The following is a 22,945-nucleotide window of genomic DNA, read 5'->3' on the forward strand; positions in this document are numbered from 1 at the left end:
TTTATTTTTATTTTTTGGGGGACTGGGTCTCGCTCTGTCTCCCAGAATGGAGTGTAGTGGCATGAACATGGCTCACTGCAGCCTCAACTTCAAGCAGTCCTCCTACCTCAGCCTCCCAGGTAGCTGGGACCACAGGCATGCGCCACCTGCTCTGCTACTTTTTGAATTTTTTGTGGAGGTGGGGTCTTACCATGTTACCCAGGCTGGTCTCAACTCCTGAGCTCAAGCAGTCCTCCTGTCTCAGCCTCCCAAAGGCCTGGGATTACAGATGCGAGCCACTGCACCCAGCGTTAAGCTCATTTTAGATTTGTTGAGCCTGACTTGGCCTTGGTGACATCTAAGTGGAGATGCCAGTAAAGTTGGAATCAGAAGAGACTGCCACTTGGTAGCTTTGTCACCTTCATCAGATTACTTGCCAATTTCAAGCCCCAGTTTCTTTTTCAGGTAAATGGGGATAGTGATAATCTCTACCAAAGGATCATGTTGTTAAAAGGAAGAGCTTCCTAAATACCCAGCACAGTCCATGGCCAGACAGGTGATCCGGGAAGTGGTTTCCTTCTTTCCTTTCTAAGGTTCGGAAGGACTCAAGCGCCTTCAGGCTTATTGCTCTTTGTACGAAGTGAGCAATTTTGGGTAATACCGTGTCCTATGGAAAGTAACTACTTAACTAAATTCATGTAGCTCATTCCTTAAGCCGTCTATAATGGCTGAGAATGTTATCTAAAAACGCCTTTGCTTTTCCTGGTTCACTACATGTGTCACCACTTAACATTGACTTTTCCCCCCTGTGTAGAAAGCATGTACCTACATCAGATCTAACCTTGATCCCAGCAATGTGGATTCCCTCTTCTACGCCGCCCAGGCCAGCCAGGCCCTCTCAGGATGTGAGGTGAGTCCGGGTTCCTGCGCTGACAATGACTTTAACTATTTAAAGTGCATTTTTAAAGGGGAGGAGTCATGTCAAACATCCTTTTTTTGATTATGAGAGTCCATTATTGCGAGTTGGAATTCCATTCCTGTGATTTTTTTTTTCCTTAAGAAAGTATAGTTTATGTTTCTCCTAAGTTTTTACTTTTCAAGGGTTTTAAATAACCTTTTTGTACAGTTTTTGCTTTTCTTCTGGTAGGTCTTGATTTTTTCCTTTCCATCTCCCTTTAACACGTAAAAATGTTCAAAGTGTACCCCCACACGAGGTTTCTGGAAGTCATTTTATTGAACATAGGAGAACCATATAAGTAGAAAGGTAACTTGTCAGCATCTTTTCACATGGGAGTGTTGTACCGAAGTTTTGCAAACATTTCATCCTGGTGTCTGGGGATTAGAGGGGGATGAGCATGTGCGAGGCGGAGGTGACTTTGGCAGCTGCTCCGCATTCTGTCTTTGCCATGCCTGCCACAAATTGCCAAGACCTGTTCTAAAACTCTGTGTCTGCCAATTCTTTCTTAGATCTCTATTTCAAATGAGACCAAAGATCTGCTTCTGGCAGCTGTCAGTGAGGACTCATCTGTTACCCAGATCTACCATGCAGTTGCAGCTCTAAGTGGCTTTGGCCTTCCCTTGGCATCCCAAGAAGCACTCAGTGCCCTTACTGCTCGTCTCAGCAAGGAGGAGACTGTGCTGGCGTGAGTTGTCATCTCGAGCATTTCTCAGGCTTCATTTGTCTCGGGTCCTATCCTAAGAGGGCTCATTCATTGGTTCAGCAAATACTTTCTGGGCAAGTACTTCCAGTAAATACTTCCGTGTGCCAGGTGCTCTGCAAGGCACCGCAGACATGATTGCATGAAGGCAGGTAAGGTCCGTGTCCTCGTGGAGCTCACATGGACACAGTCTTCTGCAAGCCTCGCAGACAGAAGGCAAGCGCTGAGCCAGAGCATGAGCACACCACCACCTAGAGATCCAGTTGCCTTGTGCGGTTGGAGGGCTAGAGCAAGGGCAGATAACTGAGAAGGAGCCACGTGCATGTCTTGTTGAGGCTTGGCTAGGGCAGGATGACATGTTGGCAGTGGAGGCTCTGCAAAGTGGGGGCTCTCAGGATCCCTGGAAGTTGTGAAAGACAGCATCTGGTGGGTGAGGTGGTTGCTCAGAGGGTGGAGTATTCTAGGAATCAGACTCTGCTACTCTGCAAAAGGCTTAGGTGAAGGAGAAGCACCTTTCCTATTTGTTATAAATGGAAATATTGTAACTTCAGGGTGTTTTTTGCTAAGCTCTTAAGTGATAATATATGTAGTTTTAAATTTTTATTTATTTAGAGACAGGATCTCACTCTGTCACCCAGGCTGAAGTGCAATGGTATGATCAAACTCACTGCAGTCTTGAACTCTGGGCTCAAGTGATTTTCCTACCTCAGCCTCCCGAGTAGCTAGACTACAGGTGCAAACTACCATGCCTTGCTAATTTTTTTTTTTTTTTTTTTTTTTTTTGAGACGTGGTCTTACTCTGTTACCCAGGCTAGAGTGCAGTGACGCGATCTCAGTTCACTGCACCCTCCGCCTCCCGGGTTCAAGCAGTTCTCCTGCCTCAGCGTCTTCAGTGGCTGGGATTACAGGCGCGCCACCACGCCTGGCCAATTTTTGTATTTTTAGTAGAGACAGGGTTTCACCATGTTGGCCAGGTCTTGAACTCCTGACCTCAAGCAATCCACCTGCCTTGGCCTCCCAAAGTGCTGGGATTACAGGCGTGAGCCACAGCGCCCGGCTGCCCGGCTAATTTTTTTAGTTTTTAGTGGAGATGGGGCCTGTCTGTGTTGTCCAGGCCGGTTGTAATTTTTTTTTTTAACACTTAAACTGCTCCTTTAAAACAATAATTTTTTTTTTGTTATTTTATTTGTGTTCACCATTTAATTGCAAACCCTGAAGGAGGGTGTGGAGTACCTTTCTGGAATCCTGTTCGTTGTTTAGCAAGAGGTTGGTGATACCAATTCCCCCTTTCAAAACAGTGAGATTGTTTCCCAGGTTTTTTTGTTTGTTTTTTGTTTTTTTGCTAACAACCAGATTTTCTCTAAACTTAAAGCTTTGTTAAGGACAGGGTTCACAGGCAATTGACATTCCCTCTCTGTCCCTCCTCACACCCTCCCTATATTCACATGGTCAATCATCAGTGACTCTGGGGCTGACATTTTGTACACACTTTGTCCAGTGCTTGGCCCTTTTGGGCCTTTGATTTCAGGTGACATATTTTGATATCTGCTTTTAATCCCTCATGGGGAATGCTTCTCCAGTCACCATCATCTCATGCCATGATGCCACTGTTAGTGCCTCTGCCTTACTTTGATGCTACCTTCTACAAAAAAAATTCCCATTTCCTTCCAAGCAGAAGGGAAAATCCCCTTCCTCAAAACCCCAGAACCCCAGGAAGAAGTACAGGGGAAGTACATCCACTTTGGAGTCAGACAGACTTAGGTTTGAACACCAGCTATTTCATTCCTTGTGTCTGACTTTGGCCAAATTTCTAACTTCTCTGAGCCTTGCCTTTAAAATGAAACCCATAATTCTTACATCAAAGCAACTGACAGGATTAAGTGAGATAATAGGTGTGAAGACCCTAGCGCAGTGCCTGGTTCTTGGTGGGCGTGTAGGAAACGGAGTTCCTTTTGTGGACCATTTGTTTGTTAGGTCCCTAACAAACAGGTCCCCCTTCTTAGAGAGTTTGTTACTTCCTTTGTTGTTGTTATTTGTATGTTAGGTCATAAGCTTTTTTTTTTTTTTTTTGAGACAGGGTCTCACTGTGTCATCTAGGCTGCAGTGCAATGCGATCATATTTAAAGCTCACTACAACCTCAAACTCCTGAGCTTGAGCGATCCTCCCACCTTAGCCTTCTGAGTAGCTGGGACTATAATCACATGCCACCACACCCAGCCATAAGCTTTACTTGCAGTGCTTAGAGAGCCTGGCACATGGTCTGTACCCAACGGAGTTAATAAAGGATGAAACTATACTTTTGTGTTTCTGCTGTCTTGTAGAAAGCTTATAGGTAGGAAGAACATACGCTTTGGAGCAGAAAGAACTGTGTTCAAATCCATTCTTCCACTCAACCTCTGTGACCATGAGTGGGTTGTTTAGCCCCCCTAAACCTCAGTGTTCTCATATGCAAACCGGGAGAATGTCTCGTAGGGTCATTGTGAAATCCAACTGGTAGGTTGCCTTATATTACTATTAATTTGCCCTATTAAAGGCAAGCTGATATAAATTAGAACTCTTCTGAATGGGCCTTCTATATTTAAATGGGCTTTTTCTAGGAAGTGTATGTTTGTAAACTTGTCTTGAATGGAAAAAAAGAAAATACTTGTAGGTTTGAATGAACCACCTGAGAAGATCTCATTGTAGTCTGTCATAAATCAATTTCTCTGAATCATCTGCTATATATTAGCAAGATAAGATCTGCTTTCTTAGTGTTCGAATACAGTATTATGCTCCAGAGAAAAAGAAATTGCTGGCTGGGGAATAAGTAATTAAAGCCAGTGACAAAACTTTCTAAAACTCAGTGGATTAATTTCATTCTAAAACTTCTGAGGTTGTTACCAGCACGGCACTCTCTCATTCCAAAGAGAAAAAAATGATACCTTAATTGAGAAGTTCTTTCTAGGCTATCTTAACTGCCTTTTCTGAGCACAGCGTTTATCACGGGCAGATGTGTGATTTTTGTCTTGTTTGGAAATTCAGGTTTCATTTTCTCAAGTGTATGATAACAGCAAGCATCCCAGAGGTGTCGTTGAATACTCTGGGGCTTGTCTCTCTGTAAATTGTGACTCTGCTGTTTTCCAACTTGTCATCTTAATGGAATGAGTTTCCCATGGAGAGTATCTAAATTGTTATGTTCTTGACATAAGCAGACAGATTCTTGCTCTACATTCCCTGACATATTGACTTGATAAGTGGTGGTTTTACACAAGGGCCCAGTCATCTCTTAGGAATTAGGAAACCATTCGGGGTGGAAGCAGCAGTCTGTTTAACCACCAGGGGGCCTCTTCTCTCCCAGTTTCACCCAGAAAAGCACCATTTATATTTTCCAAATTATCTGCATTAAGATAATAGAATCTAATAAGTCTTACATGTATACATCTATCATGTTCCATCTTAAAAAGCTTATCTTCCAGAATTATAGATAAAAATATATGAATAAGCCATAAAAAAGAATGAAGTGCAGATACATGCTACAACATGGATGAGCCTTGAAAACATTCTGTTGAGTGAAAGAAGCCAGACATAAAAGGACACAGATTGTATGATTCCATTTCTGTGAAATAGCAGAATAGGCAAATCCGTAGAGATAGAACATAGATTGCTGGTTGCTGAGGGCTAAGGGGAGACACAATGGGGAGAAACTGCTCGGTGGGTTTTATCTATTTTTTTTGGAGACAGGGTCTCACTCTGTCACTTAGGCTGAGTGCAGTGGTGCAATCACAGCTCACTGAAGCCTCAACCTCCCTAGCTCAAGTGATCCTCCTACCTCAGCCTCTTGAGTACCTGGGACTATAGGCATGTGCCACCATACCCAGCTAATATTTAAACTTTTTGTAAAGATGAGGTCTCACTGTATTGCCCAGGCTGGTTTCGAACCCCCAGGCTTAAGTGATCCTCCCGCCTCGGCCTCCCAAAGTATTGGGATTACAGGTGTGAGCCACCGTGCTCAACCAATGGGTTTTATTTTAGACTGATGGAAATATTTGGGAACTAGACAGGTGGTAGTTGCACAACATTGTGAATGTAGTAAGCACCCCTGAATTGTTTGCTTTTTAAAATGGTTAATTTTATGTGAATTTTGCTTCAATCTTTTTTTTTTTTTTTTTTTTTTCTGAGACAGGGTCTCACTCTATTGCTCAGGCTGGAGTGCAGTGGCTCACTGCAACCTCTGCTTCCTGGGCCTCAGCCTCCCAAGTAGTTGGGACTACAAGCACACGCTACCATACCTGGCTCATTTTTAGTATTTTTAGTAGAGATGGGGTTTCACCATCTTACCCAGGCTGGTCTTGAACTCCTGGGCTCAAGGAATTTGCCTGCTTCAGACTCCCAAAATGCTGGGATTACAGGAGTGAGCCACTGCGCCCAGCCCAATGCCCACGGTTCTTCTTGCCAGTTCTGTTGTCTGGGTTGCCTTCTCAGCTGTGATGATCTTTTCCAGGTTTTGTCACACCTGTCCTAACTGGATTATAAGTAAACTCCTTAAAGGCTGAGACCAACTTGTACTTCTAAAGAACAAGAGTAGGATATTTGTGAAAATGTCCAAGTACGGGAAGGGGTGAGTGGATGAAACAAGACTTGCCATTCATTGGGGTTCTACTCTTTACCTTCCAGAACGGTCCAGGCTCTGCAGACAGCATCCCACCTGTCCCAGCAGGCTGACCTGAGGAGCATCGTGGAGGAGATTGAGGTGTGAATCTTTTGCCAAATGCATCTCCCAGCTCCTGTCTTTGACACTCTGCAGAAGAATCTTGCAGATAGCCATGCATGATCTGTTACTACAGGTTACACTGCTTCTTATATCCATGGCACACTTGTGTTCTTTGTATTAAGGTATTGTGTCCTGAGGAATATTTGTGCCTATTACATAATAGGTCCTCAGGACGTGGTGACTGTGGTTTTTATTATTGCTCTATCCTTGCCTTTGCCCAGAATATCATGCTCCTCTGGGACCTCTGTCATGGACTGCCTGGCAGGGGTGACAAGCAGTCCTGATGGTGTTCTCACTGGATGCTTCACAGGCACGTTGGTTGCCTAGTCATGTTGCCTAGGAGAGCAGTATATCTCTCTTTGTCTTTTGGAGCATTAAGAAATTCTGGGAAACGCTGTGCTTTGTAGGTTGTATTCAAATGGATGGCCACGGACTCCATCTGTGTCATGATGCTTCCTGGGTGCACAGCAGCCTGGCCCACTGGCTTTCCACCCAAAGCAGCTGGCGCGTTCTGTGCCATGACTCCTGGGCTTGGGCCTGCATACAAGGGGCCAAGGAAGGAGCCCTCCCAAAACTGCAGAAGATAGTGCTCTCCTCAAATGTCTGTTTGATATACTTTACTCTGCCTAAGCACCATTTTTGAGAAAGTATGAAGTGACTGAGATGGTCTTCAGATTTAAAGTGAGAGATGTCACGAAGCTGTCTGCAGTGGGGTTGACAGTGGTTCGCGCATCTCATTTCTGCTGTTACTTGACATCCAGCATATTTCTGTTTTGTTATGGCAGGACCTTGTTGCTCGCCTGGATGAACTCGGGGGCGTGTATCTCCAGTTTGAAGAAGGACTGGAAACAACAGCATTATTTGTGGCTGCCACCTACAAGCTCATGGATCATGTGGGGACTGAGCCATCCATTAAGGAGGTACCCATCTAACAATTTTCAGGCATGAAACCCAAAGGGGTCATCAGCTGTATCTGCTAAGGATGGCTTTTATCAGAGAGGAATGTTCAGACAGTACCTTGGGATGCTCTCACTCAGTGTCCTGTGTTAGGGATTAAGAATGAGAAATAGAAAGATGTAATGCCTGTCTTCAAGAAATGGGTTGCTAGTGAGGTAGACGTGTAAACAAACCACACTTGCTTTAAATGGGGTATGTACATGTCACGAGGTAGTATCAAGGAAGCCACGTGTATTACTCCTGTTTCATCTCCCTTTCTTCCCAGTACCCTTTTCTGCTTGTCGCCCGAATGCTTTCCACTCTGGTGGCCCATTCAAATCCTTCTCTGGGCTCACAATTGCTTCTCCTCCCTTCCCCCTTATCCTCAGCAACGGCTAAATCTTAGCTAATCTTTGCTGATGGACATAGTTCACTGAGAGGCATGTGTGTCTATCACACATCCGCCAAGAGTTCATTCTTTTTCTCAAGAGGAGGTTGTTAACCTGAAAGAATCTTTAGTTGGAATGCGTGTGGGAAGACTTTTTGAGTAGGACCGTCTTTGTACCCCTTGTTTGTGAGGAGTTACCAGCCCTTAATCTAAAGTACTTAAAATACAAGCTGCTTTTATTTAAATTTTAGGAGGAGAGATTTGGGTTTTAAGTGAGAATTTTCATTTCTTTATGCATTATGAGTTTTGTGCCAAGTTTCTTTAAGTAAATAGTTATCTGTCTTGGATAATTGGAATTAATTTCATATTTTCTCCATGTGGTCAAATAAGTTATTCATGTGTTTGCATTCTTTTTGTGTCTCTTCCTTTGTCCTAAGTGTAGGAGGTCTAGAAATATACTCCCTTTTAATTTCTATTATGGGTGAAATTGCAAGAGTGTGGGGTCTTAGGGTACAGATTGTTTGCTGATTGTCCTATACACAGTAAAGTAGATGAATTAATGATATTGTACTTATACAACTTAAACATTTTCTTCCTTTATTTCCAAGCTGCTGCTAACCAGGTACTTGGCTGGAGTAATTTCGCTGTCACTGCTTTTGACAAAACAATTCTGGTGAACAGTCACCCATTTTAACAGAATAGTGATGGAAAATTGTAATTGGTCCAATTAAAGAAAATTCTTTCATGTTGACTGTGAATAACACTGTCAGGAACAAGAGAGCCCTTTTGTTGGATGGTAGATTTTAAAAAACAAAACTGATTGAAGGGGAAAATGTTTCCTCCTAAGCAAATAAACTCCAGAATTTTAATAATGCCTTTTAGGTTCCACTTTTTTAAAAAATTGCTTTTAGTTTTCTCCTCTAAGCAGCCCATTAGTTCTTAATGGAGAGTTATTTTAGTTTCTTTTTAATGTACATTTTAGCTATAAAGTTTGGTCTTATAAATAAAAACTTTGCCTCAGTGTACTACTTACAAGTAGGTTGGGAGGAAAGGTAGCTTAGCTGGGAGGATAATGAGAATCAGGAAAGAACAGATTTTCTTGTAGAAGGACTTTGGAGACAAACAGTCCTACATTTGAATGTTGGTCTTGCTAATGTTGTTGTGGTAACTTGCAGAAGTTATTTAGCCTCCTTTAGCCTCAGTTTCATTTTTTAGGAAACATTGATAATAGCAATCTTTTATAGTTTTTGTCAAAATTTGAGTTAATGCATGTAAAGCACCTATCATGATGCCTGGCATATATAGACATTAACAAATAATTACTATTATATATATTTCATAATATAGTTTCATATCTCAGTAGTTATCTGGAAGTACCCTGCATTTGTGTAGTAAGCATTATTATGATTTTTTTTTCAGACAGAGTCTTTCTCTGTCACCCAGGTTGGAGTGCAGTGGCGTGATCTTGGCTCATTGCAACCTCCACCTCCTGGGTTCAAGCAATTCTCGTGCCTCAGCCTCCTGAGTAGATGGGATTACAGGCGCATGCCACCATGCCTGACTAATTTTTGTATTTTTAGTAGAGTTGGGGTTTTTCACTATGTTGGTCAGGCTGGTCTCGAACTCCTGACCTCAAGGGATCTACCTGCCTTGGTCTCCAAAAGTGCTGGGATTACAGGCATGAGCCACCGCACCTGGCCTGTATAATAAGCACTTATTAAATAACTGACAAATCATGAATTTCAGTTTATAAAGGAAGATGGAAAAAAAAAAAAACAACCACATCCAAGTTCTAAGTTTAAATGCAGAATATTTGCGTTTTCTCCATCTACGAATTTGGATCATTGACCAAAAGACCTCCCATGTGAACACCCGAAACAGATAAGGGTGACTTTCCTCTACAGCAGTGGCCCTCCCACCTTCCCAGCAGAGGAAGAGAAACAGCTGCATTTCGCATTTCTTTCAGGATCAGGTCATCCAGCTGATGAACGCGATCTTCAGCAAGAAGAACTTCGAGTCCCTCTCCGAAGCCTTCAGCGTGGCCTCTGCGGCTGCTGTGCTCTCCCATAATCGCTACCACATGCCAGTTGTGGTTGTGCCTGAGGGCTCTGCTTCCGACACTCATGAACAGGCTATCTTGCGGGTAAGACATCCATGCCCAAAGTGTGCCCCTCTGATTGTCATTCCTAGTGGAAGGCTTTCAGAAATCTGGACTGTGGTCACAGCCAATTACAGCCCCTACAAGGACATACCCATTAAATGGAGGGCAAGGCTCATTTCCCTGAGCCTTGAAATGGAGACATGACCACTCGGTGAACTAGCTACAGAACCCTTCAAATCTATTAAAAAAAATTTTTTCCCCTCGTGGATTTTTAATTTTAATTTTTGTTTCTTTTTTTGAGACAGAGTCTTGCTCTGTCACCCAGGCTGGAGAGCAGTGGCATGATTTTGGTTCACTGCTGCATCCACCTCCTGGGTTCAAGTGATTCTTGTGCCTCAGTCTCCCAAGTAGCTGGGATCACAGGCACACACCACCATGCCCAGCTAATTTTTGTATTTTTAGTAGAGATGGGGTTTTGCCATGTTGGCCAGGCTGGCGTTGAACTCCTGGCCTCCCAAAGTGCTGAGATTACAGGTATGAGCCACTGTGCCTGGCCTCTCCCTAGAGGATTTTAAATAGTACAGGCTTGGCCGGGTACTGTGGCTCACGCCTGTAATCCCAGCACTTTGGGAGACTGAAGCAGGCGGATCATGAGGTCAAGAGATTGAGACCATCCTGGCCAACATGGTGAAACCCCATCTCTACTAAGAATACAAAAATTAGCAGGGCGTGGTGGCGCGCACCTGTAGTCCCAGCTACTCAGGAGGCTGAGGCCGGAGAATCGCTTGAACCTGGGAGGCAGAGGTTGCAGTGAGCCGAGATTGCACCACTGCACTCCAGCCTGGTGACAGAGTGAGACCCTGTCTCAAAAAAAAAAAAAAAAAATACAGGCTTTCAGTAAGTGCAGGAATATTGCATTTCTAGGTCTATAACTCCAGATGTATAGAGAAGTCTTGCATCTAAAATGCATTTCCCAATACCAAACTTTCTTTTTCATATTTTTTTGGTTTTGTTTTGGTTTTTTTTGAGACGTGGTCTCGCTATGTCGCGCAGGCTGGAGTGCCGTGGTGCGATCATGGCCCACTGCAGCGTAGGCTTCCTCCAGTACCCAAATTTTCTAAATATGTTATTTTACGACAGCTGTTTTAATTCTCAATTAATTCTGGTGTTTATGGTTGATCAGTTCTCTTTTTCCCTGGTCCTGATGGGATATCTTTTTGCCTCTTTATAGCACAGTCCTCCCTTTCACTCAGCAGTAAGCATAGACTTCTCCTTTGTGTTAACTCTTTGAACAGAGCACATGCACAGATCTTGAATATGCTTAGAACTTTTATCTCAAATGAGGCATTTTGTTGCTGTTGTTTGGGAACCAGTGATAAGCTAAGATCTTCATGAGAAATTAGCATTTTATTTATGTCTAAGTGTTGGGTTTCCACTTAGGACAGTCCTGTCTGTCCCATTAGTTCTACTTTGGTGGCCCCTGCAGATATCCTCCTGAGCGAGTACCCTGTTCTTCAAAATTGCCCATTTTCTCCCTACATACAACTCATATACCCTCAACAAAGACTTGGGTAGAAAGTAACCTGAGTAACATAGTTTCCTGTGAGTCAAGAGGGGCTAAGAGAACAAAGTGGAAAAAGAATTGACTCGGAAGCTAAATAGATGGTTTGAGTCCTGGCTCAACTGCTTAACTGGCCATGTGACCTTTGGCAGTCCCTTAACCTCTTGTGGCTTGTTTCTTCACCTGTGCAATAAGGATTATTCTATCTGTGTCGTACAATTGATAGGAGAATGTATGTAAAGGGCCTAGCCTGGTATATGCATATAGTTGACTTTCAACAAATGATAGTTATTAATATTATCCATATTTCTTTAATTTTCCCATTGCTGATACCATTCTAAAGTATTTTTCTGGCTGATTTATTTATTAATTTTTTAGTAGAGACGGGGTCTCACTGTATTGCCCAGGCTGGTCCCAAACTCCTGGCCTTAAGTGATCCTCCCATCTCGGCCTCCCAAAGTACTGCAATTACAGGCATGAGCCACTGCACCCAGTCTAGCTGAGACATTTTTTTTTTTTTCTCTTTTTCAGAGACAGGGTTTCCCTCTGTTTTCCAGGCTGGAGTATAGTGGCGCAATCATAGCTCATGCTAACTCTTGGGCTCAAGCAGTCCTCCTGCCTCAACTTCCTGAGTATCTGGGACTACAAGCACATGCCACCATGCCCAGCTAATTTTTTAATTTAAAAAACTTTTTTTTGTGTGTGGTAGAAATGAGGTCTTGCCATGTTACAGCCCACGCTGTTCTTGAACTCTTTGGCATCAAGTGATCCTCCTGACTCAGCCTCCCAAAGCACTGCAATTATAGGCATGAGCCATCATGCCCAGTCTGATAAATTCTTTTAAAGATTGTGTAGTAGAGTGGATAGAATAGGGAATCAGAAAGAAGGCAATATATTGGCCAGGTGTGGTGACTCACGCCTGTAATAATCCACTTTAGGATTAGGCAGCAGGCCCAAGGTCAGCCAAGATTTCCTGAAGCAGGGGATTTGCTCTCCTGCAGAGCTTACAACCTATAGATAAAGCACCCCAGAAACAAAATTCTCTGCTCCTGTAGCCTTTGTTGTAACAAATAATTTTTTATTTATTTCCAGTTGCAAGTCACCAATGTTCTGTCTCAGCCTCTGACTCAGGCCACTGTTAAACTAGAACATGCTAAATCTGTTGCTTCCAGAGCCACTGTCCTCCAGAAGACATCCTTCACCCCTGTAGGGTAAGTCCTGATCGTATTTTGGCGGGGCGCTGACCTCTTTGTTTTGGAAAGTTAGCCTGCAGCCAGTGTAACCGATTAATACATTCCAGTTAGGTAAATTTGATCTACTGGTATCAAAAGCCTATAGTCGAATATAAGAAAATGATTTTTAAAATGAAGATTATTTGGTTTTACTGTTTCATTCTCTATTTCTAGTTGGCTCTGTCTTGTCATTGTGACATAAGTAGCTATTTTGAAATTTAATATTTATTGATTTTTTTCTGATAAATAATAATGTTTATTATAGGAAAAATACAGAAAAGCACAAAAAAACAAAATATAACTCACCCATAATGCTACCATTCAGAGATAACTTTTGCTAACTTTTTTTTTTGTTTTTTTGTTTTGTTTTGTTTTGTTTTTTTGAGGCGGAGTTTTGCTCTTGTTGCCCAGGCTGGAGTGCAATGGTGCAATCTCAGCTCACCGCAACCTCTGCCTCCTGGATTCTAGCGATTCTCCTGCCTCAACCTCCCAAGTAGCTGGGATTACAGGTGCCCGCCACCACGTCCGGCTAATTTTTTGTATTTTTAGTAGAGATAGGGTTTCCCCATGTTGGCCAGGCTGGTTTCGAACTCCTGACCTCAGGTGATCCACCTGCCTCGGCCTCCCTAAGTGCTGAGGTTACAGGCATGAGCCAGCATGCCTGGCCTTGCTAACATTTTATAATTTTTTTTTGACAGTCTTTTTTCTATGTATGTAAATAAATTTTAAAAATTCAATTAAGGGCCAGGCATAGGGCTCACACCTGTAACCCCAGCACTTTAGGAGACTGAGGCAGATGGATTGCTTGAGCCCAGGAGTTTGAGACCAGCCTGGGCAACATAGCAGGACCCCATCTGTAATTTTTATTTATTTATCTATTTATTTTTTGAGATGGAGTCTTCCTCTGTCACCCAGGCTGGAGTGCAGTGGTGTGATCTCGGCTCACTGCAACCTCCACCTCCTGGCTTCAAGCGATTCTCCTGCCTTAGCTTCCCGAGTAGCTGGGATTACAGGTGCGTGCCACTACGCCTGGCTAATTTTTGTATTTTTGGTAGAGGCAGGGTTTCACCATGTTGACCAGGCTGGTCTTGAACTCCTGACTTCAAGTGATCCACCCACCTCGGCCTCCCAAAGTGCTGGGATTACAGGCATGAGCCATCGTGCCCGGCCTTTTTTTAAATTAGAGATGGGGGCCAGGTGTGGCAGCTCACGCCTATAATCCCAGCACTTTGGGGGGCCAAGTTGGGCAGATCACTTGAGGTCAGGAGCTCGAGAACAGCCTGGCCAACATGGCGAAACCCCATCTCTACTAAAAATACAAAAAAATTAGCCAGACGTGGTGGTGCACGCCTGTATTCCCAGCTACTCCAGAGGCTGAGGCAAGAGAATCACTTGAACCCAGGCAGCGGAGGTTGGCAGTGAGCTGAGAACGCGCCATTGCACTCCAGCCTGGGCAACAGAGTGAGGCTCCATCTCTATTAAAAAAAAAAAAAAAAAAAAAAAATCAGGGTATGCTTTATATGTAACAATGTGCCACAAACATTTTTAATAGGATTAAATATTCTTTTACAATTTTTTTTTTTTTCTTTTTTGAGACGGAGTTTTACTCTTGTTGCCCAGGCTGGAGTGCAGTGTAGTGGCGTGATCTCTGCTCATTGCAATCTCCACCTCCCAGCTTCAAATGATTCTTCTGCCCCAGCCTCCTAAGTAGCTGGGATTACAGGCACCTGCCACCATGCCCGGCTAATTTTTGTATTTTCGGTAGAGATGGGGTTTTACTATGTTGGCCAGGCTGGTCTCGAACTGCCTCAGCCTCCTGAGTGGCTGGGATTATAGGCGTGTGACCTCAGGTGATCCTCCCACCTCAGCCTCCAAAGTGCTGGGATTACAGGCATAAGTCACCATGCCTGGCCTTTACAATGATTTTTAATGGCTGCATATTATTGCTATGCAATTTTTTAAAAACTAAGGCCCAATTTACTGGGTATGGTGGCTTGCCTACAGTTCTAGCTACTTGGGAGGCTGAGGTGGGAGGATCGCTTGAGGCTGGGAGGTCTAGGCTGTAGTGAGCCATGATCATACCATATCACTCCAGCCTGGGTGACAGAGGGAGACTCTGTCTCAAAAACAAAAACAAAAACAAAAAACTAAGGGTCAAGCTGGGCACAGTAGCAGGTACCTGTAGTCCAGCTACTTGGAGGTTGAGGCAGGAAGATCATTTGAACCGAGAAGCTTAAGACCCATCTGGGCAACATAGTAAGACCTGTTTCTAAAAGAAAAAAATTAAGGGTCAATTTTTATATGAATTAGTGTTTTTCCCAGCTAATTGTATAGAAGTTTTTTGTTTTTGTTTTTGAGACAGTTTCGCTCTGTTGCCTGGGCTGGAATGCAGTGGCGCGATCTTGGTTCACTGCAACTTCTGCTTCCCAGGTACAAGGAATTCTGCCTCAGCTTCCTAAGTAGCTGGGATTATAGGCACCCGCCACCACACCCAGCTAATTTTTTTTGTATTTTTAGTAGGAATGGGGTTTCACCATGTTGACCAGGCTGGTTTCGAACTCCTGACCTAAAGTGACCCGCCTGCCTCGGCCTCCGAAAGTGCCAGGATTACAGGTGTGAGCCACTGGCCTTATATGGAACTTTTTGAAGTGTTAAATTAGGTAATAAGTTATTGAGATCAGGAGTTTTCAATTTTAGAGAGAAAATGCATTTCTTAATCATAAGGATACATAGGCAATATGTGAAATTAAAAAGCAAAATCATTTTTAGGCGTGTCAATGGAGTGGTAAAAGACATTGAGATTTTACTATATAGTTAGAGTAAGGAATTCTCTACCTTTTTTTCCCTTTAAAATAAAAATAAATATTTTTTAATAGAAGTAAGATATGTCCTTTTTGAGAAATTCACAAAACACGGAAAGGTAGAAATCATACCAAAAAATTAGCCACAATTATACTATCATACACCAACCTCTTTGTACATTTTGGAGTATTTTCCTCTACATTTTTGTTGTTGTCATTGTGAAACATGTGGGATCACATTGTAAACTTCTCAATTTTACATTACACTGTGGAAAGCTACCAGGAGTTTGAATTTTAGGAGTGGTGGGAGTAACAAAGGAAAAGAAAACGTTGGAAACCTAGGGGTGTTCATCTTAGATACTTTTCTCCACATGCCAATCTGTGATTAAGCATGAGGGTCAGGCACGGTAACTCACGACCCAGCCTGCACTTTGGGAGGCTGAGGCAGGTGGATCACTTGATCTCAGGACCCTGTCTCTACAAAAAACTGCAAAATTATCTGGACGTGATGGTGCATGCCTGCTGTCCCAACTACCAGGGAGGCTGAGGTGGGAGGATCAGTTGAGCCTACGAGTTTTGAGACTGTGGTGAGCTGTGATCGTGCCACTATACTTCAGCCTGGGTGACAGTGAGAACCTGTCTCAAAAAAAAAAAAAAAAAAAGAAGCAAGAGATTGCCCAAGTGGGGTGGGAAGTCAAAAAGGTAAGGAGTTGGCTAGCCTTGGACAGTCTCCAGGAGACATTTCGTAGCTCCTGTTTGTTATATCCATGACTTTCCTACCTGAGTTCTTGCTAAGCCCATTGTCATTCTTAACAGGGATGTTTTTGAACTAAATTTCATGAACGTCAAATTTTCCAGTGGTTATTATGACTTCCTTGTCAAAGTTGAAGGTGACAACCGGTATATTGCAAATACCGTAGAGGTAAGTGTTTTTCTTTCCTTCCCATTGCCGTGTTAGTATATCCAAGGATATGGCCAAATTGACACAGTATTAATTGTCTGGTGCATTGACTTTTCTCTACAATTAAGCTAATGCGTTTATGTGGAGCGAGGGCTGCATTCAGTCTTTGCTGTTTGACAGACTTAGTAGCTAAGGCAGTAAATCAAGAACTAGGTCATAGTGAATTTTATTTGTAGGTTTTTCATTTTCCATTATAATTTAGCATTACTGTCTTACATGAAATTTAGTTAGTAGAAAAAATAAAAATCACCCATAATTCCACTGAGCCTTAAACTCTTAAAGTGTTTTGTGTGATAGGCTTTGGTGGGTTTAGAAAAGTGCTTGATGCCAAATAGGTGACAAAAAGCACCAAGTGACACATACGTAACACTATAATGAAGCTATTTGGGTAAAGGATAAAAGAAAATCAGTAATCTTTCATAATGAACTGTGTTGATGTTTAGCTAACTCTAGCTGGGTTGAAGATCGAAGTAGCTTTAAGGATAGAAAGCCTTATTTACCTGATGCTTTGTGGGAATGAGGTAGTTCACCTTAGTATTTTTCCCAGCTAATTGAAATTTACCCTGTCTGGCATGGTGGCTTTCATTGTAATCTTTTTAGATAGAAGTTTATTTAAGATGAGTGACACATTTTCCTACTTTCTTACTTCCAATTTAAGATGGTTTCTTTGTCTTTCATGGCCTTGACACTTGAAGAGGATGGGCTCTCAATCTGTAGAATGTCTCTCCATTTGTGTTTGTCTGATGTTTCTTCATGATGAGGTTCAGGTCATGCATTTTCCGCAGTTCTATCCCAAAAGTAATGCTCTGCCCTACTCAGAACAAGAAGTATATGGTGTCAATATGTCTTATTACAGGTCATGTTAACCTTGATCACTTGAGTAAGGTGATTGTGTGCTAGGTTTCTCTGCTGTAAAGTTGCTGTTTTTCTGCTTGTATTTAAGTGTCTTGTGGGGTGGTACTTTGAGACTCTGTAAGTATCCTAATGATGTTGTCTGTAATAGTTATTACTGTGGTGTTTGCCAAACGGTGATTTTCTCTTTCATTCCTTCTACATTTTTAAAATTGGAATTCTGCTGTAAGAAAATAACTGTATTTTATACCATTTTATTTATAACTATCATAATTCTTTATCATAACATGTTTATAATGTAATATATTTTCTATAATTCATATGTTTACAATAATTGCATCATGGACATTTATTTTACTATATACATTGTGATCCATGACTCATTTATCTTGTTGCTCATTTTATCCTAGGTTTGGCCTTTGGAGAGCTCCTCAAATTGGCTCCTGTGACACTTGCTTTCTTTTAATGACAGAATTAACAGCTAGAAAGTTTGACCTTTTCAAAAATGTGGCATTACTTCCCATAGGTAGATTCAACACTTGCATTTAAAGTTTGGCAGAAAGGAAGATGTTTTCTGGAACTCGAATCTCTTCACCTCATGTGTTGACCTTTTTAGCATGAGACATCTGATCTTAGTTCGTTCACTATGGATAGAAGCTATTGTAGCGTATGCCTTGATCCTTTCAAATCCACATTCTTTTAATGTTAGTTTCCTATGTTAAGAGGACTTATTTGCAACTGAACATATTAAAAGGAAAGTTCTTTTTTTCTTTTCTTTTTTTTTCTTGAAACCTCTTCTTCCCTGTACTTCGAGTCCATCTTAAATGCCAGGCTTATACCTCACAGTTCTTAACCCCTTCCTTTCTTTTCACTTCTGCCTTCTAGTCAGTTACCAAGTCCTATTGATTCCACCTCTGATTGTCTTTTCCATGAGTCTTTTGCTGTTACAGTCACCAAATTGCTCTATTCTCCATATTCGTACCAATATTTGGTATTTTTAGGTTTTAGTAATCTGATGCATATGAAAAGGTATCTTGTTTTAATGTCTTTCCTTGGTTACTGGTAAAGTTAAACATCTTTTTTTATATTTATTAGCCAATTACATTTCCTTTCCAGTGAATTGTTTTATATCTTTGTCTGGTTTTCTTTTGGTTTGTTAGTCTTATTACTGATTTTTAGGAGTGATATATGTTTAGTTGTGAGCATCAGATATCTTCCCCTAGAATTGCTTTATGGCATCTCTTGAAGCACAAAATTTAATTTTAATAAAGCCTAATTTAAATGTCTTTTCCTAGGGCCAGGTGAGGTGGCTCACACCTGTAATCCCAGCACTTTGGGAGGCCGAGGCAGGCGGATCACCTGAGGTCAGGAGTTCAATACTAGCCTGGCCAACATGATGAAACCCCATCTCTACTAAAAACACAAAAAGTAGCCAGGCGTGGTGGCACGTGCCTGTAATCCCAGCTACTCGGGAGGCTGAAGCAGGAGAATCGCTTGAACCTGGGAGGTGGAGGTTGCAGTGAGCCGAGATTGCGCCACCGCACTCCAGCCTGGGCAATGGAGCCAGACTCTGTCTCAAAAAAATAAATAAATAAATAAAATATAAGTTTTTTTGCTAGACTGTGTTTTTTGTATCTTCTTTAAAACAATCCTGTGCTACCCCAAAGTCAAAAAGATATTCTCCAATGTTTTCTTTTTTTATTTTTATTTTTTGTTTTTGAGACAGAGTCTCGCTCTGTCACTCAGGCTGGAGTATAGTGGTGCCATCTTGGCTCACTGCAGCCTCTGCCTCTGGGGTTCAAGCGATTCTCCTGCCTCAGCCTCCCGAGTAGCTGGGACTACAGGTGCATGCCACCACACCTGGCTAATTTTTGCATTTTTAGTAGTTACAGGGTTTTGCCATATTAGCCAGGCTGGTCTCCAACTTTTGGCCTCAAATGATCCGCCTGCCTTGGCCCACCGACGTGTTGGGATTACAGTCGTGAGCCACTGCACCTGGCCCTCCAGTGTCTTTTGAACATTTTTAAAGTTGTTTTCCCCCTTATATTTAAGGCTTCGGTCTATCTGAAGTTCATTTTTGTTGCTGTAGTATTTTACACCCTTTTCTATAATTGTACTTATTGCATTATATTACCATTGTTTGTTTATATGCATTGCTTTTTCTTTTTCTTTTTCTTTTTTTTTTTTGAGACAAGGTCTCATTCTACCACCCAGGCTGGAGTGCAGTGGCGTGATCATGGCTCACTACAGCCTTGACCTTCTGGGCTCAGGTGATCCTCCCACCTCAACCTCCCAGGTAGCTGGGACTACAGGCATGCACCACCATGCCCAGCTAATTTTTGTATTTTTTTCTAGAGACTGGGTTTTGCCATGTTGCCCAGGCTGCTCTCGAACTCCTGGGCTCAAGCGATCTGCCCACCTTTGCCTCCCAAAGTAGTGGGATTATAGGCGTGAACCACCACCTGCATTGCTTTTTCACTGGGCTGAGAACTCCTATGGGTGAAAACTAAATATTATTATTATTATTATTATTCTTTTTTTTTTGAAACAGAGTCTCGCTCTGTCACCAGGCTGGAATGCAGTGGCGCAATCCCGGCTCACTGGAACCTCCGCCTCCTGGGTTCAAGCGATTTTCCTGCCTCAGCCTCCCGAGTAGCTGGGGCTACAGGCACGCGCCACCATGCCCAGCTAATTTTTGTATATTTAGTAGAGACGGGGTTTCACTATGTTGGCCAGGATGGTCTTGATCTCTTGACCTTGTGATCCGCCTGCCTCGGCCTCCCAAAATGCTGGGATTACAGGCGTGAGCCACCATGCCCGGCCTAAATCTTATTTTTTCAGTGCTTGGTTTGCATTTAACATTACTTAGAGGAAGAAAAGGATAGAGTGGTCTAAAGATGTTTTTCCACATTGCAGGCCCTTCAGAACTCTGGCAATGCATCTTCCAGACTTAGCTTTTTTTTTTTTTTTTCTTTTTTCTTTTTTTGAGATGGAATCTCGCTGTCACCTAGGCTGGAGTGCAGTGGCACAATCTTGGCTCACTGCAATCTTCGCCTCCACCTCCCGGGTTCAAGTGATTCTCCTGCCTCAGCCTTCTGAGTAGCTGAGATTACAGGTACACGCCACCATGCCCAGCTAATGTTTTTGTATTTTTAGTAGAGACGGGGTTTTGCCTTGTTGGCCAGGCTGGACTCAAACTCCTGACCCTCAGGTGATCTGCCTCGCCTCGGCCTCCCAAAGTGCTGGGATTACACATGTGAACCACTAGGCCCGGCCAAGACTTAGCTTTTATTTATTGATTTAATAACAGCTTTATTGAGGTATAATTCTCATACCATAAAGTTTACCAATTAAAAGTATGTAATTCAGGCTGGGCATGAGCCACCATGCTTGTAATCCCAGCACTTTGGGAGGCTGAGGTGGGAGGATCGCTTGAGCCCAGGAGTTAGAGACAAGCTTGGGCAACACAGGGAGATCCCATCTCTACCAAAAATTTAAAAATAAATTAGCCACGTATGGTGGCATGTACCTGTCCCAGCTACTTGAGAGGCTGAGGCAAGCGGATCCCTTGAGCCCGGGAGTTTGAGGCTGCAGTGAACTATGATCACACTACTGCACTCTAGCCTGGGCAACAGAGTGAGACCTTGTCTCAAAAAAACAAAAAGCCTGGGCGCAGTGGCTCACACCTATAATCCCAGCACTTTGGGAGGCCGAGGTAGGTGGATCGCCTGAGATCAGGAGTTCGAGACCAGCCTGGTCAGCATGGTGAAACCCCGTCTCTGCTAAAAAACAAAACAAAACAAACAAAAAAAAAACTATGCAATCCAGTGTTCTTAGTATTTTCACAGACTTGTGCAACCCTTGCCACAATGCCATTCCAGAATATATTTATCACCCTGGTGAGCAATGCTATATCTTTTAGTGGGCACTCCTCATTCTCTCTTCCTACTTTCTGCTTTCTGTCTCTGTGGTTGCCTATTTGGGACATTTTGTGTAAATGAAATCATACAATAGGTTACCTTTTGTGTCTGGCTTTTTTGTTTTTTCACTTAACATAATACTTCTAAGGTTCATCCATGTTGTAGCATGTATTAGTACTTTATTTCTTTTTATGGCAAAATAATATTCCATTGTATGGATATATCACATTTTGTTTACCTACTTATCAGTTAATGACATTTGAGGTATTTCTCTTTTTTGGCTCTTATGAGTAATGCTGCTGTGAACATTTGTATATAACTTTTTGTTTGAACACTTGTTTTTGGTTCTTTCAGGTATATCCTTAGGAATAGAATTCCTGCGTCATATGGTAACTCGGTGTTTCACTTTTCAAGAAACTAACAAGTTTTCAAAGCAGCTGCACCATTTTACATTTCTACCAGCAATGTATGAGGGTTCCAATTTTACTACATCCTCACCAACACTTGTTATTATCTGACTTTTTGATTTTCTCCATCATAGTGGGTATAAAGTGGTGTCTCATGGTTTTGATTTCCATTTCTCTGATAGGTAATAATGTTGAGTATCTCTTTATGTGCTTATTGGTCTCTTGTATATCTTCTTAAAAAGAATGTCTATTCAAATCCATTGTCCATTGAAAAAAATGTTTTTGGTCTTTTTTTCTTCCTTCTACAATCTATACACCTCTTATTTCCTTTTATTTATCTTTTTATATTATTGAGTTGTAAGGGTTTCTCTGGTTAGAGGTTCCTTATTAAATACATGATTTGCAAATATTTTCTCACAGTCTGAAGGTTGTATTTTCACTTTCATGATGTTGTCTTTTGAGGCACAAAAAATCTTAATTTTGATGAAGTCCAGTTTTAAAATGTTTTGTTGTTGTTGTTTGTGCTTTAGGTGTCATGTCTAAGATACCATTATCTAATCCAAGGTTAAGAAGATTTACTACTATGTTTTCTTAAAAGAATTTTATACTTTTGGCTCTTACCCTTAGGTTTCTGATTCATTGTGAGTTAATTTTTGTGTATGGTGTGATGTAGGGGGTCCAGTCTTCTTTTGCAGTTGTCCTAGAACCATTTGTTGAAAAGGCTGTTCTTTCCCTAACGAATTGCCTTGGCACATACATCCTTGTAGGAATCACTTGACCATAAATGTAAGGGTTGATTTCTGGACTCATAATTCTATTTCATTAATCTGTATTGTCCTTATGCCAGTGCCACGCTGTCTTGATTACTGTAACAGCTTGGCATTTTGTAACATCAAATCTGGTGTTTGTCCAAGTGTTTCTGTGATTGTTGGAAAAATTATCTAAGTACAAAATAGCAGAAATGGCTAATAGCTCTTGTTTATGCAATGATAATAAGCCCCCATTGAGGCCATTTGCTGTCCTTTTCCTCCCTAGTGATGGAGTAAGCATTACAAAATCTTCTCTCTTCCTCCTGATTACATTAGAGGTGTGTGTGTGTGTGTGTGTGTGTGAGAGAGAGAGAGAGACGGCTTTGACCTTTGCCGTATATGCAACTTTTCTTTGTAATTTCAGTAATAATCACACTTAGAGCCTCCGAGCAGGTCATTGGGTCCTGTTTGTCCTCCCAAGAGATGCTCGACATTGGTCAGAGTGCATTAACGGTGGTTTGGTGTGGAAGTCCTGTAATAGCCCTCATTGACATTGGACTGGCTGTCAGGGGAAGCATTGGTTTTGGACGCTCTCATTAGCATTAATTGCCCCTAATGCACCATCATTTTTGACAGTAATAAGCTAAAC

General features: G+C 42.2%; 1 protein-coding gene across 2 annotated transcripts in view; it reads left to right on the forward strand.

Moving 5' to 3' along the window:
* The window catches only part of RPN2 (ribophorin II), a 62,527-nt gene that overhangs the window by 18,453 nt on the left and 21,129 nt on the right, over positions 1 to 22,945 (forward strand). For both annotated transcript variants that reach the window (XM_016937887.4, XM_016937886.3), the window contains exons 3-9: positions 794 to 889; positions 1,447 to 1,622; positions 6,292 to 6,367; positions 7,174 to 7,308; positions 9,679 to 9,855; positions 12,467 to 12,585; positions 16,224 to 16,329. In XM_016937887.4, coding sequence (XP_016793376.1) covers positions 794 to 889; positions 1,447 to 1,622; positions 6,292 to 6,367; positions 7,174 to 7,308; positions 9,679 to 9,855; positions 12,467 to 12,585; positions 16,224 to 16,329 — 885 coding nt within the window. The remainder of the gene's footprint in view (positions 1 to 793; positions 890 to 1,446; positions 1,623 to 6,291; positions 6,368 to 7,173; positions 7,309 to 9,678; positions 9,856 to 12,466; positions 12,586 to 16,223; positions 16,330 to 22,945) is intronic.

Source organism: Pan troglodytes, chromosome 21 (genome assembly GCF_028858775.2).
Source record: "Pan troglodytes isolate AG18354 chromosome 21, NHGRI_mPanTro3-v2.0_pri, whole genome shotgun sequence".
Lineage (NCBI taxonomy): Eukaryota > Metazoa > Chordata > Mammalia > Primates > Hominidae > Pan > Pan troglodytes.